General features: G+C 47.1%; 1 protein-coding gene across 12 annotated transcripts in view; it reads left to right on the plus strand.

The window, feature by feature from the left end:
* The window catches only part of RBFOX2 (RNA binding fox-1 homolog 2), a 169,554-nt gene continuing 151,274 nt past the window's right edge, over positions 1–18,280 (plus strand). For 10 of the 12 annotated variants that reach the window (XR_011048303.1, XR_011048302.1, XR_011048298.1 and 7 more), the window contains exon 1: positions 1–210. Coding sequence is in view for 6 of the 12 variants with exons in the window: in XM_068402455.1 (XP_068258556.1) it covers positions 1–210 (210 nt within the window). In the remaining 6 variants the exon portion in view is untranslated. The remainder of the gene's footprint in view (positions 211–18,280) is intronic. The other 2 variants (XM_068402460.1, XM_068402459.1) reach the window with 1 other exon arrangement.

The following is an 18,280-nucleotide window of genomic DNA, read 5'->3' on the forward strand; positions in this document are numbered from 1 at the left end:
ATGGCGGAGGGCGGCCAGCCCCCGCAGCAGCAGCAACAGCAGCCACAGCCGCAGCTCCTGGCCGGCGGCGGCGGCGGCGGCGGGGGGGCCGCCCGCGGCGTGAAGCGGGAGCCGGAGCTGGAGCAGCCCATGCCCGGTGGGGACGGCGCCGAGGGCGGCCACAGCAAGCGGCTGCGGACGGAGGCGGAGGCCGACGGCGGCGGCATGCAGGTAGCGGGCAGGGCCGGGGCGGGCGGGCCCTCGCCGGCTCTCCCGCACCGGGGCTCGGCGGGAGGGGGGGCGGCTGGGCCGGGCCGCGTTTAATGTGGGTTTGCGGGATTCAGCGCGTTGCTTACGGGCGTGCGGCCCTTTCCCCGCGCCGGCAGCGGCCGTGAGCAGCGCGGGGGGGAGTGGGTCTCTTGCCCGGGGCTCCCGGGCCCCGGGGCGCAGCCCGGCACGTGGGGCGGCGCGGGGCCGCGGCCCTCGAGGAGCCGCCGCTGGCTCCGGCGCTCCGGGCACCGCCGGTCTGCGCCCGCCGCCCCGCCGGGGACCCTTGGGAGGCCGCGGGTGGCGGGGCTGGGCGCGGGGCACGGGCAGGGCTTTGGGGGCCGGCGGTGGTTTACCCGCGCAGCCTTGGCTCTCCGAAACCATCGGGACAAATCCGAGGTGCTGCCTGGGAAGGGGGTCGTGGGTCATCGGGTGCGCGCCTTGCAGCTTGGCACAGGGGCTGCCAACAGGATCTTACATTCCTGTCGTCTTCTTCCAGCGTGTTTTGATCGTCCCCAAAACGTTGCTCTTTCCAGGTGCGTTCGCTTTTGTGTTAGTGGGGCGATGCTGCCGAGGTGTTTCTGCTTTCCTTTGTCTGAGTGTTGTATATCGGAGCTCTTTGGAAGCAGCGTGATTTATTCATCTGAAGTTGTTTCTCTTCTCACCTTTTCTTGGGTTGGTAAGCGCTGCTGACAGTTTCCAAGGGGAGCATCCTGTCCCCTCCAGTGTGCTCATCCAGATGGCAAATGCTGGCCAACGATCTTCCCTTTTTATTTCCCAGGCTGTCCCCAGTTTGCATGCTCAAGATTTTTTTTTTTTTTAAATAGCTTGCAGCAGGAGGGTTTTGTTTGTGGTTCTGTTTGATGTTCAGCCTTTCATGGTGGTCTCCTCACCTCACATCACTTTTTCCCCAGTGTGATGGTATGGGCCGAATGTAGGCTGGAGCTTCGCACCTGAGTGCTTCCGCTCTAGCTCCTGCAAGGGCCAGCGAAAACCGCGCTGTGCTGTTTTATTCCTTGAAGTAGTATTTTCTTCCACACGTAGGTGTCAAGTATGACTCAGACAATGTGTATAATTTCAAGAAGAAAGATGCTCAGCATTGAAGGAGTGCTTATACGTTATGTCTTGCTAGGAATTATGAATGAGCGCATGAACATCGTGACATGAGATTCTTCCAGCTCTTTGGAGTCGAACTGAGGCACAGGTCCTGCGTAGCTACAGGAGATGCACCAGTTTACCTGCAGTTAGTGGTTAAACTGGTTGATGTTGATGTAAACCAGTGATAAATCAACTGAAAATTGCCCAGGAATAGACTTGAACTGGTTTAACAAAGCGGTCTTAAAATTTTATTTTTTTTATTGCAAGCGAGTACAGTTTCTGTCTACATAAAAGGCTCCCCTCTATATTTACATCGAGGAAAGCATTTTGTTATCCGTTCAACGAATAGTACAAGATATTGATTGCAGCATTCAACCATGGGGCTACGACACTGTGCATGCACGGCAGTGTGTAATACTGGTGGTAATGGTCATAGGGATTAATTGTGGGTCTTAGTGGAAAGTTGGGTTTTGTTTCCCTATCAAATGCTGGCAAACGGTGGAGAAATGCAACTAGTAGAGTCCAATTTTAAAGTTAAGTGTGTTCCTAGTCAGTATAACTATTCTTCAGACTGGGTCCCCCATATTGTAGTTACTTGGCATTCTTAGCATAATTTTAATCTTTCCATGTATATATATATATGGAAAAGATTTTTCAATCTTTTCAATACAAAAGATGAAAACAAACATATATATGCATGTATGTATATGTGCACATACACATACCATTACGTCCAGAAGTTTCTCTTGACTTTTTTTACTGTGACAAAGTGTGGTTTATTGATTTGGGGAATCTTCTCATGATTGTAAGCAAGCAATACCAAATTTTAAGGCAAACTTACAAATAATATCAGAACTAGGAAAAATGTGCTCTTTAATGTTTAGGAAATTCGCTATCTTTTTACCTAAAAGTCAAAACACAAGATTGCCTTTCATGAGGATTTCTGTCAAGATAGCGCCTTCTTTTGAAGTACCTGATTTTAGAATAACGAGTTCTTTTTAGTAAATTCCCTATGTTTAACTGTATGTAATGCTTACAAGAGGAATAAAGAGCCTATTCTTTGATTTATTTTTTTTTCCTTCTCCTTTCATATGTACTAGAGGCTTTCTGGAAGCTGGAAATAACACCAGCAACTGTTGTACCTTGTTTTTCCTGCAGATCCTGTCAATTTTCTACTTCCTGTTCCAGAGCCACAGGCTGTTGCTGTGTAAACTTGGTGACCTCGTGTCTCTGGGCTGACAGCGAGGAATGCCGGAGTGCCACACTCACCATGGTTTCTTCTTCGCCTAACCCCTACCTACTGATGGTTCAGGATATGAACACGGCTTGTAATGCTGAAGTAAATCATTTAGCTATTGAAATTAGCTGATGCAACTGTAAAACTAATAGCTTTTTTTGAGTCTATTAACATGAAATATAAAATATAAAAACTAGGAAGACAAGATAGTAGCTAGTTACTAAGAACTTGGGGCAAAGTGTGCCTTAAAGCTTAAAATCGCCCTTAAATTTACTAGGCTTCTTATTTTCTGCTGTCTCGGGCCAGCTTGCTCAGACAGCTTATGCAGTTAGGGTTTCATTATCTAATCCATCTCTGATCAGGCCGGATAAATGGTGTTTGGCCAGTGCTGATCTTGTTAGGAGGGTGGTGTAAAGCTGCTTGAGTTGGGATTGGGACAAATCGGATCATGGCTGCTATCTGCTTCTGGGACATATTTCAGTTAATCGTGGCGTGGGAGGAAAAGGTCCAGCACAAACTGCTGCTTTTTAGCTCCCTCTGGTCCATAAGTGGCAAAAATCAAACGCCACCGGCCAGGAATGTCTCCTGGAAGTATTTGGATATGTTTGTAAGCTTTGGAAGTGAAGGACCCCGAAGGTACTGCTGCTTTTTAACTGTGTGAATACTAGCTAGGAGCTGACTTGCTCGGATGAGTTGAATCATTTGGATCAGCTTGCTGATCTGGGTAAAAATAGTCCCTGACAGAGGGGAGAAAAAAAAAAAGAAAGTTATATTGGCTTAAGTCACTTGCGAAACTGCGCCGAAATGCAGTTGTTGATGCAGCTGTATTTGCTGCTTGTCAAGAAGAGGTTGACTGCTGCACAGATGGAAGAGAAAGTTCCCTTGCAATAATCTCTCTCCTCCTCTGTCCTTCGCATGATGAAAGACGAGAAATGTTGTGGCTAGCTGGGAAGTGTCCCTTCTTTCTCTTTGGAGCTGCGGACAAGGGCGTAATTCCAAGATGCTGTGTTTGTCTTCCCCATCGAGGTGCTAGAGGTGTACCAGCCAGCTTTTACTGCTGAAGAAAGTTATTAAAATATCTTCTGGTTGCTTTGTATGGGGATGAATGAGTTAGTCGACTCCTCATTCTGTCCCCAAGCTGAATTTTGATTTAACTTTTTTATGGGGTCTAGGCTGGTTAGTGAATTAAAATTATACCTAGGGGTAATAAGTGGTTGGAATTGGATGCAAGGTGTGAACAGAGCTGATCCTTGTTCCTCTTTCACAAATGACTTGTGTGCTGAGTATCCCTGAGTATTTGGGGGAATTACGCTTCGGCAACCGTGAGCATGGCTGACTGGTCAGGGAGGGCAGTTGATGCGGCTGTGGTCTATGCCTTATCCAGTCCACGTAAACTTCTAGTGGCAGCGATGAGTGGTGACTTTGTGTTGTCATTCAGGCATTGTTGTCATGTCTGCACAGGGTTCATAAAGATGACTAGTGGTGTTGGGATCAGTCCCCTGTGACTAAATAATGACATCATAGATGATAAGTCTTCGCTCCGCAAGCAAGTCTGAGGTTTCTCCTCCTGCCACGAGCCAGAAGATGGTCTGTAATACCCTCTGCCAGCTTGACTTCTTCCAGCATGTAGACTGGAAACCTTGAACGGCAGCGTGCCACAGAAAGGGGAGAGCAAGGACGCTGCTGGTGCTTCATGACAACCAGCGTCCTCGTTCACACTGTGGCCTGTTTGTGGTGCTCCAGAGGAGGGCAAGAAATCAATCTGCTCATAATTTCTAAAGACAGGTTTGGGTTCTACAAGTAAGAGGGCTGACTGGGACTGTAATCAAGAAGGGGCCAGTGAATAACAGCTTTTGTGCTGTGGGGGACCCTATGGAAATCTGTATTTTTAAATCTTAAAAAAGAGAACATCTAGTTCCAGTAAATAGTGGAAGAGCTGTGTAATCAGGTTAGCTTTTTCCTCCCTCTTATTCATGGCATGGCCATCTTCGTAAAGAGATGCAGAGCAATACAGGGGATACAAGGCTTTCTAGAAAAGAAATGAAGTTCCAGTTTTGAGAAGCTGATCCCTGCGTTGGATCCAGGATGGGGTTTCCTGGGATGCTGTTTGGACAGACTGTTGCTAATGTGATGAGACATAATGAATCACCTTTCAGTTTGTTGTTATTTCTCTGTTTGCTTTTGTCCTTTGTTTTTTTAAATATTTGAGTGTTATGAGTTAGACCTGACACAGTCTGGGAAGACTTAGAAAATCTCCAGTTCAAAGAAAATGTTTGGCAAACAGACTGAAAGTTGGGATTTTAGAGATGTTGAGAGCACTTTAATGTTGGCTCTTTTCTTGCCATATTCAGGAAAATGGAAAGCCCAAGTAAAGTATTCTGGATGCTTTAGCACCCCTGCAGGCTCTGTTGGTGTTTCTCTTTGGATTTCAGAGGTTTGTGTTCAAAGGTGATGGCCGCGGTTGTGAGGTTGGAAGCCGAACAGAGGTCTGGCTCTACTGGAGATGGTCTCATTCGACTTATGTGTACCAGCTGTAGGCACATGCTTTTTATTTTTCCTTTTCAGAATTCCAATTTAGAAACACGAGGGCACTGGCATTTTGCAGAAAGCCTGGGCTCTCTCTTGCATTTTGAAAAGGTTGCCCACCTAGCTGAGTTTGGAGCAGCGTGCCTCTCTCTCAGGCACATCCTGTGAAATACCCTCTGTCGGCTTTTCCTCCCAATGACCTAGCAAGCAGGGCTCCCACCTTGCCCTTTTGCACTGGGGGTTCACACCTCTGTTTTCAAGACTATCTCAAAGAAGTGCTGGTCACTGAAGGTTTAGCAGCTGTGTTGCTGTGCTAGCTTTGTGCTTTATCATGGCCGCACTGAGGGCTTTCAGCAGCTCTGCTGCGGTGAGGCTGGTGGCAGCAGGAATACCAGAACACGGGAGATGCAAAGGAAGCAGCAGTCAAATAAAATAAAATAAAATAAATTAACTGCTTCATTTGTGCTAGTGGTAGGGAAGCCAAACTGAAATCAAGACGGACCTGAACTGGATTCTGTGTGTGGTCCGTGGCCCCCTGGAGACTGATGCTGAAGGACATACCCCTGTTAGCTTGGAAAAATAAAGCCTGTTGCTAGCAGCCTTTGGTTTGCTGCACAGGAACCTCTGCCCCTTTGGAAAATGTTAGGGGTCGCATTGGTTGAAGATGTTTTAAAACCTGTCACTCTATGCTGGTTGCTTGTTTCGTGGCGTGGGGCAAACCTTAGTTTTCATACAAAGCAAAAGAGGAGGGCAGGTGTTTTGGTCGTCTTATTTAATTTGCCCATCTCAGATATTACTTGACCTTCTGTGTATGCGTGTGTGATTTTGAAATACGCTGGCTGAGGGATCAGAGGAACGTCCAGAAGCGACGCGAGAGAAGCAATTAGAGGTAACAAGTTCCAGTTCATTGAAGCATTCTGTTGATCTACATTTTACAGTGGTTTTGAGTGGACGCTGGAGTGTAGCTGTCATGAGATAATCCCGATATTTAGGGATTAGAGCTGCTTGACTGCATTTTGAGCCTTAATTCCCTTTGCTCTCCAGTAAATTTAATTTTGCCAACAATCTTTTCTAAATTCAGGAAAATGCTAGTTCGAAAGATGTGTGTGTATTTTCCCCAGCATGCTTCCCCCTCCCTCTGCTTTACTTTCCGGAGCATGTTTATAGGAGCATGTTTGAGATGTTTATAGGAGCCAAGCCCAACGATGGCAGGGGCTCTACGAAACAGTCCTCACCAGGCTTGGACCATGCCACTGTGCCGACCCGCAGCGCTCCTTGTCAGGGCTCTGCCGAGCTGTCCCACTGAGCCGTGCCAGGGCACCTCTCCTGCAGGAAGGCTTTCGTGTCTGCTGAGCTTTGCTAAGAAGGGCCCATCGTAGGTTGAAGTCTCTAACCTGGAGGATTTCCAGGGTGTTTGGGAAGAGGCTTGTGAACCGCTACAGTCTCTCTCTCTCGTTTGGCTTGTCATGTGTACATACGGCATCTCTCGAAACCACCCCTAGCAGCTCTCTTTCTGGACTGAAGGAAACGGGACAGTAACTCCTTAGCAGTGATATGATGTATTTAAATAGCTGCAAAGTAGGAAAGGTTGTATACAAAAAGCCCCCGTGTTTAATGAGGGGCAACAGCTGAACTTGAGCTGAATCCAGCATTTGTTTGGGCAGAGCAGGAAACTTTGGCAGTTTCTGCCAGCTCAGTTGGTGCGACATTGGTGTTCAATCAGCTATACTGTTGCCACCTCCTAACCTTTGGAGTGTGGGCAGAGCGTACTTGTGATTCATAGTGATTAGAAAAGAGGTCATGAGATCTTTTACTTGCATCTGTTGGGTAGGACAGTGGGATTCGGCCTGGCATGTTTTTGAAGTGTCTGCGCGTTCCCGGGGCTGTTGCTTATGTTTGCCTTCGTCTAGGAGAGTTCGTTGTGCGGGAAGATTGGATGCTTGCTTCAGAGAGTGTGGGCTAGAAGCGATTGTTGCTTTTTCTGCATGTCTTTTTTGGCTTTTATCTGCTCATAATTACCTCAGCAAAAATGCAAGTATTAGCATAGAGATGGAGAAGAACCTGCACCATTTAAGGGGGAAAAAACACCCCAGCGTGTCAGCACTTTTTACCCTCTGGCTGTACGTAGCTAAATTTCCTTTAATAGAGAGACTAAAGAAGCAACCTTATGTAGCATTTCTGTGTGTTGCAAATATCAAAATACTCTCCCCAGAGGCCTTTGAGGCCCTGGAATCTGGATCCAGCTCAGGTTTCTTCAAGGGACCAGAGCATGCTCTTTTAGCTGAGGCTTTCTGCTCGGCTTTTCCCCTGCTATTTCTGTAGGAGACTCTTGCAGACACTCGGGGGTGGTTGTCACCGTTGGGGGCGATACCCCGGAAGAAAATCCCACTGAGGCATCACTTAAAAGCCTTGATTTAGTGCTGCGTGGGCCGAGGAGAGGCTGTAGCTGGGATCCTAGGCCTATAATTTGCTGCTTGTGGTTGCCAATCCCTTACCCAGAGAGGGGTGGGAAGGTCGCCTTTCCTTCAGCCTGCCTGCCCCCCTCGGGGCTCTGCCCCGCTGCAGGGCTGGGCACCTTCTCCCTGGGGCCCTGGCTCTGCAGGCAGCGTAGCCGGGCGTGACTCTCAGAGCAGCTGCTGTGAGATGGTGCTTCTGAGCCATCTCTGCCCGGCTTTTTGTTTTTATTCTGTTTTGTGGCTTTGCTTCCTTTTTGTGGGAAGAAGAAATGAGGGCAAGTGCATGCATTAAAGGCCTTCTCCATTGCCCTTCGTACTCTCCTGTCCTGGAGAGAAGGTCCATCAGAGGCCTCTTTTCATGTTAAAAGCCCTGCGTAGCCTTGGAGCAAAGCTGGACCAGGATGGAGTATGTTTTGTAGGTGCTTCTCCTTGCCGGAGGCACTAGTTCTTCTCGAAGCTCAGCTTTGGAGTGACCTGGGGTGGTCCTTGGGATTAAAGACCACTCTCTCTAAGTGGTGCTGCTTCTGCTCCCATGAGTGGGACCAGCCACACAACCTGGGGAGATCCAAAAGGTTCACTCAGGGAAGCAAACCTAGGCTGTGGTGTTGCCGCAGCAAATTGAACTGTGGGGCATACTGAAGGTGGTGGAAGCTGTCAGCGTGGTATGGGCAGTTGTCCTGGGGCTGGTGGTTTGTACGAGAGCAGGAAGCAGGAGTTTGTGTGATGTCAGCCTCAGGAATGATCTGGATCATGGAAGAAACTGAGGCAGTAAAATGTACACATCCCTTCTCCTGACTTGCCGTGATCTGAATGTCTCTTGGACAGCTTGCAGGAGAAATCAACTGACTTCTGAAGCTCCTGCCTGTCCTGTTATTTGTTTTGTCGAGGGGTGGAAGTTGAAGTGTGTGAAAACACTGCCCTCGATGCTCCAGTTTTAGGAGGAGGTGTGTAACGCTATGGCAGTGCTGTGGGAGTTGGTGTTTGTCCTGGGTGGTCTGAAGATGCTGGGCGCTGTCTCCTCAATGTAAAGGGGTGAGGAGACAGAGAACGTGCCAGAGCGAGAACCAGCACTGCAGCGGGCTGCGATGGGGAGAGGTTTAATACATGGTGCATTCATCATGGCAGGGGCCGGAGCTCGTGCCTGGCAAGTGCCCAGCAGGAGGATGTGACAAGAAGGCACTGAGTGAGGTCTTAATTATGTGGTCAAACATTTTATGTTTTTAGAGATGACTTCACCTCCGTAAGTGCATCAAATGGATAACGCTCACTGAGGCGCTATTAAATCTAGTGGGAGTTTTGTTATCAGTTACAATGGGTGTGAGGTCAGGCTTTGGACTGAGAGCTATTCAATATTTCATTTCTTCCTTTTCATCTTATGTGTGACCCAAACCGAATTTACTGCAGATAATCTAAACCTTGCACTGAATACAGAACTATTAATTTTTGATGGTCTCTTCTATGGTACTCACCGCTGTAGCGTGGGTGCTTCACAGATACTAATGATCTTATTTTTGCAGTTTTTCTGAGAGGTAGAAAAGGTGTATTATCTCTTTTTGTAGAAATGGGGAATTGAGATACTGGTAATAAGAGAAGCTTTGCAAAAATCCCATTGACACTTGCAACCTGATTTATTTTTTATTTGTATTTTTTATTGTAGCTGGTGGGGTTTTGGTAATGTTTAAATACTTGACCTACAGCTCTCTACAACTTCCACTGTATATACCTACCACTTCCACAGGCTGATCCTTAAGTGTGTCATGTTGAGTGAATGTAAAGTGATGTTGTCTTCATCATAAAAAACGGCAGAAAAGCTTGAATTAAGTAACTTCGTCATCATTGTAGTGAAACTTTACTTGGAAGATGAGGTTTGAAATGTAACTTTTTAAGTAGAAGGGATATCGCTTGTCTTTAACTACAAAACCACACGCCTTTCGGTTTCTGCAGCCTTTTTTCCTTCTCAGAATGCATCACTTCCTAGGCTTGAATGAAGTGGGAGTCAGGAAAAAATAGCATGCAAGGAAACAGGGTGGAAGTTGCATTGGTTGCTGTAACTGGTGTGTTTTAATCCACAGCCCTTGGCTTTTGCAATTGAAATGCTATTTTAGGAGAAAATATAGCTACCTTGCCTTTTGAGTTAAAAGCATGTTTTGGTCTGTTAGAAATCAGAAAGCTGCTGTGTGGACAGGAAAGACAGGAACTGGCTCCCAACCTGCTGGCTGCGTGGGGGACCAGCAACTCTCCCCCTTCTTGGGGACACAGGTGTCAGTGTGGGTGCTTGTGGGGTTAGCAAGGAGGAGAGGGAGGCAAGCGAAGGCATGTTTCTCTGGGGAGGCTTTTTGACAGATTTGGGCTGCAAACAATCCTGCTACTTGGCATTCAGGTGTCTTGGGTGAAAAGTACTTCGGTGATCACAGGCTTGATATCTCCTTCCTTTTGCTTGTTGAATAGTCTGTCCCTGATGCATCCCATCACTGCCTGCTTTTTATTACTTCTGCATGGGTGTTCGGTTCTGTTCTCTTCTTAGCTGAGTACAGTGCTGAGAAAAAGGGGGACCAGAAATGTGCTGTATGGCTGGGGCTCTGTCATCTGCAGAGAGCCCTGGTGAACAAGACCAGGATTTTGGACTGGATGCCCTATCTTGTTGCCAGGATTGTCAGACTATGACAGTGAAGTAGTATAAAGCTGTAGGGGAGGAAAAAACAAGCCATCCCACTGCTTTTTCCTGAGAGGAGATAAAGACCAACCTGGCAATGCCTTCTTTGTGCCTTGGTGTGTGTTGTAGGCACTCTTATTGCCTTGAAGTGAGGGGAGGAGATGAGGCTGAAGGCCTCTCCACTGCTCACACGAATCCAGTGGAGACCTGGCATCTGCTAATGTCACCAGCTGGATCTAACAACTTTTTCTCTATATGACCTTTTTACCTAAGCACTTCTTGGAAACTTCTGACTTCCTGGGCTAGTTAGATTTCCCTGAGAGTGGTGGTCTGCATGCCAAGTGCCTCATGTTGTGAGAATTCGGCTTGAGAGGTCACAGTTACAAACAGCAGAGGCAAGGCCATGATTTGCCAGGGTGGGATGGATTCAGCAGGAGATGATAGCGGCATTTGTGAACAGTGCTGTCTGTGTGATGGTTAAATGTCAACCATGGGCCGGAGAAAGCTTCAGAGAAGAGGAGAAGGGGGAAAAAAAAGGAAATGGACCAACTGTGGGTTTTGATTTTCAAATAAGAGAGTTGCAGTGGGACTTAACTCTTCGTAGGGTTTCCATCTGTCTATTCCTTCTTCCAGTGCCCTCTTCTAACCTGTGAGTTAGTCTTGTCCAAGAACTGGACTGTCATGATGGACTTGGATGTGGTGAACAAGACTGAGACTGGCATTTGAGTTTATGTTGTCTGACCAATTATCTAATACATGTGTCTATATCTGTCTGTGTGTGGCTATGCCAGGAAATTGCAATGATGCTTGTAATCAGGTCTGGTTTATGTGTGCCTCTGTCCACTGATTGCACCCTTCCAGAAAAGACTTGCTGCATTTGACCATCTTGCCTGATCTCTTCTGTCTTTCAACAGGAGCATCACGTGGTCAGTGCCAAATACTGCAGATTCATAAAAATAACTTTCCTCTGTCGATCAGTCACAAATTAGCACCACTAAGAATTCTTGATGCTTCATGTTCTGTCCTGAAACCTGCCTGTCTATGGGATTGAGAACATATTGGAGCGTGTATCTTTCAGCTAGACTGTGACCTATGAAGATGGGTGTTTCCCATGGAGAAGGTGTTGATTAGAATAGATGGACCTGCTGTAAGATTCTAATTGAATAATTCCTATTATTCAATGCTTAAAGGAGTGAGTAAGAATTCCTCTTCTCCTGGTCAATGAGTTAATGTTTTCATCTTGAGTGGTATCAGGTATTCGTGACTGCTTTACATTCCAGGAGGAGCATGGGTTGGATTCACAGCTTGGACCACAACTCCTTTAAGGACCAGGAATTTTTTGATGAGTAATTACACTTAACTCTGGGCTGTTAGTTGATGGATGTAGATGGAGCATGTCCATGTTGCTTGGGAAGGTTTCCTTAAATAGGCATGACCTTTCCAGTGAAAACAGGAAGATAGTTTTTGCATTGGGTTTTTTTTTTTTTTGAGCTTGGCGTTTGTTTCATTTTTGGAACTCATGATTACTGCAGGCATTTACCATAGAAGTAGCTTACAGTCTTGTAGCTTCGTGGGGCAGGGTTTGGCAGCTCTGTTAAAGTTTGATAGGGAGATTGGCTTGCTTTGCAGTGCAGCATTTGATATAGCATTTGTTCATCCTTTCTGTATTTGTTCCATCCTTTCTGTACCAGCCGCTATTTTTCACCTTTGGTGATCTGGTTCTCCTTCCTTATCATGCTGGCATCCAAAAATCTGAGGCATCTCTATGTGCAGGGAAAAGACTAGCCAGGCTGTATATTTTAACATGTAGATGGGGGATAGATAGTGCTTCACTAGGTCTGGTTCATCCTATGATAAAAATGTTCCTGTTTCTGTCAGGTTTTAGTATTTGTTGGTGTGGGGGTTGCAGGCACTGGGGAGAGTGGTCCTGTCCCCTCAGAAGGAGGAGCACTCTGGCTATGATGTGAACGTGGTGACTGTCTGCCCAAAGTAGTGCCTGTCCCCGATCATCACACAGAATCACAGAATCAATCAGGTTGGAAGAGACCTCAGGGATCATCGGGTCCAACCATTGCCCTGACAGCACCGTGTCAACTAGACCATGGCACTAAGTGCCATGTCCAGTCTTTTCTTAAACACATCCAGAGATGGTGACTCCACCACCTCCCTGGGCAGCCCATTCCAATGTCTAATAACCCTTTCTGAGAAGAAATGCTTCGTAACGTCCAACCTGAACCTCCCCTGGCGAAGCTTGAGGCTGTGTCCTCTTGTCCTATCGCTAGTTGCCTGGGAGAAGAGGCTGACTCCCACTCCGCTACAACCTCCCTTCAGGTAGTTGTAGACTGCAAGAAGGTCACCTCTGAGCCTCCTCTTCTCCAGGCTAAACAACCCCAGCTGCCTCAGCCGTTCCTCATAGGTCAGACCCTCCAGACCTCCCATCATTGGGCGGTGTAGCTGGAGATGGGTGTGTTTGACTCCTGTGTACACTGAAATTTTTCAAGACGCCTGGTCTCATCTATCTTGTCACTGTTGCTGACAAGGTGTTATCAAGCTCCTCTATGAACTCTGTAGTCTATGTTTGTCTCTAAATAAGCATAACAGCTCTATGCTTGGGCTCCCATATCTATTGTAAGGTATTATGTGGGGTTGCTTCTCTTGGGTTTGGTGCTTGATAAAGACATGATGCAAATACTCTGGAAAAGGTGTAGTATAGTGGGCAAACTGACCAGCCTTGATGGCACAGTAGTGTCAAGTGTTTTGTTTGGCTTGTGTCGTTTACTTGATCCTTAGGGTTAGTCTGAACTACAATTTTTAAGTCCGTTCTCCTGAGCAGCTTCTTATTGTAGGTCACCAGTTTCTTGGTGCATGAATTCTTGGGAGTTTGTAATTAAGATTCAGAGGTTTGTAGACTGATCTGCTCGGTTTTGGGATTAACAATTTTTACTTTAGTTTCTAGAATAGGATTTTAAAGACAATCCCTCAATCTCTAGGCTCTTTGGGCAGGAGTAAACATGTGGCATTGTTCTCCTTCCATGGGTGAATTCCTACCATTGTAAGGCTTTCTCTGCCTCTGACTTCCAGGGCAGGATTTTGATGATGAATACAGTCACACTAAGTAGTGGAGAACTTCTTAATAGGTCAGTTCTCAGCTTTAGTTGCTAGGTAAGTATTTTTCTGTCTTATATGGATTTTCCTGGGCTATGGAGGCTCTTGGATGGTTAGCTTCACTCTCCAGACACACTGCTTATCTACGGATGGTTACTGCTTAGTGCTCATCATGGAGGCAACTATCTCCATGAAGTTGCTAGAAGAAATTACAATGATTTTTGTACAGGCTGCATTCAAACAGATGCGCTGTGGAAATAAGATTGCAGTGGGAAGGGAGGACAGGACGTGGTACCACTCATCTCCTGAAGGCTGCTCCGTTTCAGCGGAGCCAGGGCAGGTGGTGCTGCTTTCCCCAGTGACTCAAGGGAGACTTTCACCTTGAGCTACTGTTGAATTAGCCCTGGGTTGGAGTTGCTGGAAGTGCATCTTGTCAAATGCTAATACAGCATGTTATGCATGAAGCTAATTGGCAGGGTAGAAAAAACAATGTGCCTGTAGGAAACTTTCTTCTTACCTGGAAGAGCTTAAACAGTAAAAATGTAAAATGACTGGTAGGAAAATTTCTTCCTTGCACTGTTAGAAGAGATAAGTAAAAGCAAATTATATGATGCTGTGTTTGGAGCCCTCTGATAGTATTGTCATGGCTTCTGCTTCTGTCTACAGATTTCCCATGTAGCTGAATTAAATTAACAAGGCTGGTCAATTCATTGCTGCTGTATTTAACCCCCTGGGCAGCAATTTTCACATGCTGCTTGGAAAGGGAGAATGTACAGCAAAATGAAGTAAGTGTTACTGCTTGGGGGAGAGGTTCACAGTCACAGCTCAGACGTCAGGTAGAGGGAATAGAGAAGTCCTTTTCCTCCACCACTTCCAGTGTGGCTCAGTCACTTGAGTGAGTTAGGTAGCATGAGATTTTTCGTCATGTATGGGCTAGCTAGAGAGTAATGTATCCACAGTTTGTTCAAGGCAGATAGCATTACAGGAATCAAAACAGACCTCTTGGTTCCTGTTCATAGATTTAATCCTTTGTTTTTAGCAGTTAAATATCCCTGTATTCTTTAGCCTAGCCTCTATTACCATGGATTTGAGCCTTTCTTAAATCCTAATGCATGTAATTGCATGGCATTCATGTTAAAAAGAAAAGTGTGGTGTGAGGTAATGCGCAGAGGAATGAAACAACTCCACCAGGTCACCTGCGGAGGAGCAGAAATCTCAGAGCACTATGTTCAGTGGAATATCCTTCCTCCCCTAGTTTGAACTAGGTGGCCTCCGCGCTTAATTGCTGCCCACTCCATCTAAGGGTGGTCCTTGGAGGGTGTTGGGAAAGCATGGTGAGCTGCACACTGCTGCCGTCTTGTGCTGCATCAGCTTGCTGTGTTCACAGAAGGTACGCTCTGCAGCATTCTAACTACAGCATCTTTCCCTAACGTCAAAATTCACTTAAAATTAAATACATATATGGATCTGCATCCTGTTGTTGGAGGTGTTTCATATTTTCTTTAGAGTTGTGCAAAATACATAGTATGGTGGAAAAGGTTGTGTGGATTTCTCTTCTCTGTTTTTAGCAGAATTGTTTTGGTTGGAAAGGACCTTTAAGATCATCAAGTCCAACCGTTAATCTGGCACTGCCAAGTCCGCCACTAAACCATGTCCTTAAGCACCACATCTACACGTCTTTTAAATACCTCCAGGGATGGTGACTCAACCACTTCCCTGGGAAGCCTGTTCCAATGCTTGACAACCCTTTAGGTGAAGCAATTTTTCCTGATATCCAATCTAAACCTCCCCTGGTGCAACTTGGGGCTGTTTCCTCTTGTCCTATCACTTCTTACTTGGGAGAAGAGCCTGATGTCTGCCTTGCTACAACCTCCTTTCAGGTAGTTGTAGAGAGTGAGAAGGTCTCCCCTGAGCCGCCTTCTCTCCAGACTAAACAACCCCAGTTCCCTGAGCTGCTCCTCCATAAGACTTGTTCTCCAGACCCTTCACCAGCTTCGTTGCCCTTCTTTGGACTCACTGCAGCACCTCATTGTCTTTGTTGTAGTGAGGGGCCCAAAACTGAACACAGTATTCGTGGTGCGGCCTCACCAGTGCCGAGTACAGGGGTACGATCACTCCCCTAGTCCTGCTGGCCACACTATTTCTGATACAAGCCAGGATGCTGTTGGCCTTCTTGGACACCTGGGCACACTGCCAGCTCATATTAATGCCATCTCCCATGGCTCATATTAATGCCCTCTCCCATGAGTTCGTGTGGCTTGTGAGACTGGGATGATGCTGTGTGCTTAGCCTTGCAGCCAATTTGGAAACCTGGGCTTCACCATGTCACACTTGCCTTTTTTGTCCGTTTGCTTCAAGTTTTTTACGTGGGTTTTACAGATATTGGTGCAGTTTGCGCAGCAGGAAGTGTCCCTTTGTGGTAATCTGATGAATGGATGACAAACAGCTGATTAAGCCAGACCTTCAAAAGGCTTTTGGAAAAAAAAATAGTAGTATTAAATATATGCTTTGAAAATGTTATATCAGTACTATAGTAGTACTGTATCAGTACTACTGGGTTAAGCAGTGTTAGGCCAACTGGTGTAGGTTGGTCTGGTTGGTAACACCCCTTTGCTCTGGACCACCACGGGCTTGTTCCATGGGGTATCTACAGTAGGCACAGCCCTTGTGTAGTGACTCCCTGTGCTGGGGTGCATAGTGTGAAACCTTACCTCGAGGCTAAGCTGATGTGATGGTAAACAGCTGCTGAAAGAAGTGATCCTTTCTCTCGACTCTCCATTTGGCTCAGAGTTTCTTTTTCATGATCTCACAGAAAATGAGTAATGCCAAAGAGAAGTTTACCACTAAATCCAGCTGACTCCACTGTGGTGGATATTGTGGCTGGCTGCCTGCTAGGTCATTTTTAAAGGAGGGGATGGCTTGTGAACCCACAGTTTGTTTGGGGAAGGGTGTGGGACTGTGCCTTTTGGATCCCGCCAGGTGTTGGAGTAGTTCATCTGTAACGCACAGTTTCGCTCTCGGTGTGCAGCAACTACATCTTCCACGGTAGATTATACCGATCTGCAGATTAGCCTGAGGTACCGCAGGCCTGACCTCTGTGCCGTGGTGCTGGGAGCAAGGGACACGGGGCACCAGCAGCTGCCTGGGGAGTCAGGGTGTCCTGGGGGGCTGTGGCATGCTGGAAGGGTGCAGGTGCCAGGAAGGTCCTGCCTGGGGGTGCAGTTGGGAGGAAGGGGAGATGCTTGTAGCTGACAGATAACTCCAGATGTTGAGAGGCTAAAGTAAAGCAGCAAATCAGCAGGATTTTTCTGTGTGTCCATGCAGCAACGATGGCAAAACTCTTCTCTTTCATACTGATCTTTTTTTTTAAACCAGCAACTGCATGTTGACTTTCTGGAGCTTGGGAGACTGTGGGAATGACCTGAGAGGAGACTCTGGTAGTGCTGTAGAAAGAAAAGCTGTTGAGAAGCTGGGTTGCCTCTGCTGTCCCTTCAAGAGGGAAGGTGGCGTCGAGTGCTTGCTGTGCCCGTCTCTCCGGTGCGGGGAGCAGCAGTGCGTACATTGACATGGTATGCTGTACCCTCAGTGCAGCTGCATGTCACTTCTGTCACCTGAGGAGCATCTGTAGCTCTCACAGGGAGAGCCCTTTCCATGTTTAGTACCACCACATCACTGTCGACCTCTCTTACACTCACGCGCTTCAGGAGTGAGCGGTTGTCCTCTCCTTCTGCAGAGGAGGGGGATAAATGTTTGTTCGTCTGCAGTTTCTCTGATTAACTGTGTTTTCAACCCTGCCTTTGTAGCTGACGGCAGGCCCTCCTTCCCCTCGGCGCGTGTCCGCAACGCACTCATGTGCCGGCACGCGTGTGCTGCCCTTGAAAACAGACCAAACTTATTAAAATCATTGCTAGTTGCCATGGCAGCTGTTGTCGCTGTGGGCTAATAGGAACGGCAATTACTGCTGCATGCTGGGGAGCCTATGGGGAGGGTGTGGGCAGGGGGGACAGGTGACTGTGTGCTGACGAGCTGTGTGACTGATAGGTTGGCTGTCACAGTGAGCAAGCAGCAGAGGAGAGAAAGGCCGGAGATGCCGTGTAACGAGGTTTGGCCAAATACACCGTATTTTCACCTCCTGGGCAGGCTCATTGAGAGATTCCCACCCTTCCTTTGATTGTGAAGGGGAGTCTCGGGGTTGAGATTCATGTTTGCAGCTGGGCACAGCGTGGTGCTGCTCGGTGACGCTCAGCTGGCCAAGGAACTGAAACAGGGAGCTGGAAAACTTTATACACGTTGAAGATACTAATCTGGCCCCTTTCCAGCTGTTTCCTCTCTGTAAATATTCTTCCTCGGCTCTTACTTTGGCGTTTCCTGTAGATTGAAGGTTGTGATATAAAATAACTCCCAATTTTCTTGGAGTGAGGAGGATTGGTTATGAAAACAGAGGTCAGTTATGTTTCAGGATGCTTTGCTGGTTCTTGCGCACTGCTGTACCAGTAGAAGGCCAAAACGTTTTGATTATGGATCTGTGTGTAGACCTCTGTTTATCTGCAGGTCATATGGCCGATGCTGTGTTTTCATGCTTTTCGTACTCAATTTAAAGCTAAAGGGAAACTGCATCTTTCCTCTTTTTTTCACTGAATCTGGGCAGTGTGTGCCCAGGCAGTGACAGCACTGTTTGTGCCCAATACAAACATGAGAAAAACAGGGAACATTTTATAGTAGAGCTTGTAGGAAATCAATAAATTCCTTGAAAGATTTGAGTTGGGGAAGTAGGTGAGAGCTGTAAGTCTGCAGCTTCTGTAAAAACTCAGGGATACCAAAAACTGCTTTGGCAGTGTTTGACAGAGGCCTGCACCCCCAAATTGCAACCCTCTATCTCCTCCAATATGTGCTGCTTTCCTTTTCCCTTGTGCTAGGAAATGGCCTGAGACCTCGCTGCACAGGAGCTCTTCCAGGAGG

This window comes from Nyctibius grandis, chromosome 5, assembly GCF_013368605.1.
Source record: "Nyctibius grandis isolate bNycGra1 chromosome 5, bNycGra1.pri, whole genome shotgun sequence".
Classification (NCBI taxonomy): Eukaryota; Metazoa; Chordata; class Aves; order Nyctibiiformes; family Nyctibiidae; genus Nyctibius; species Nyctibius grandis.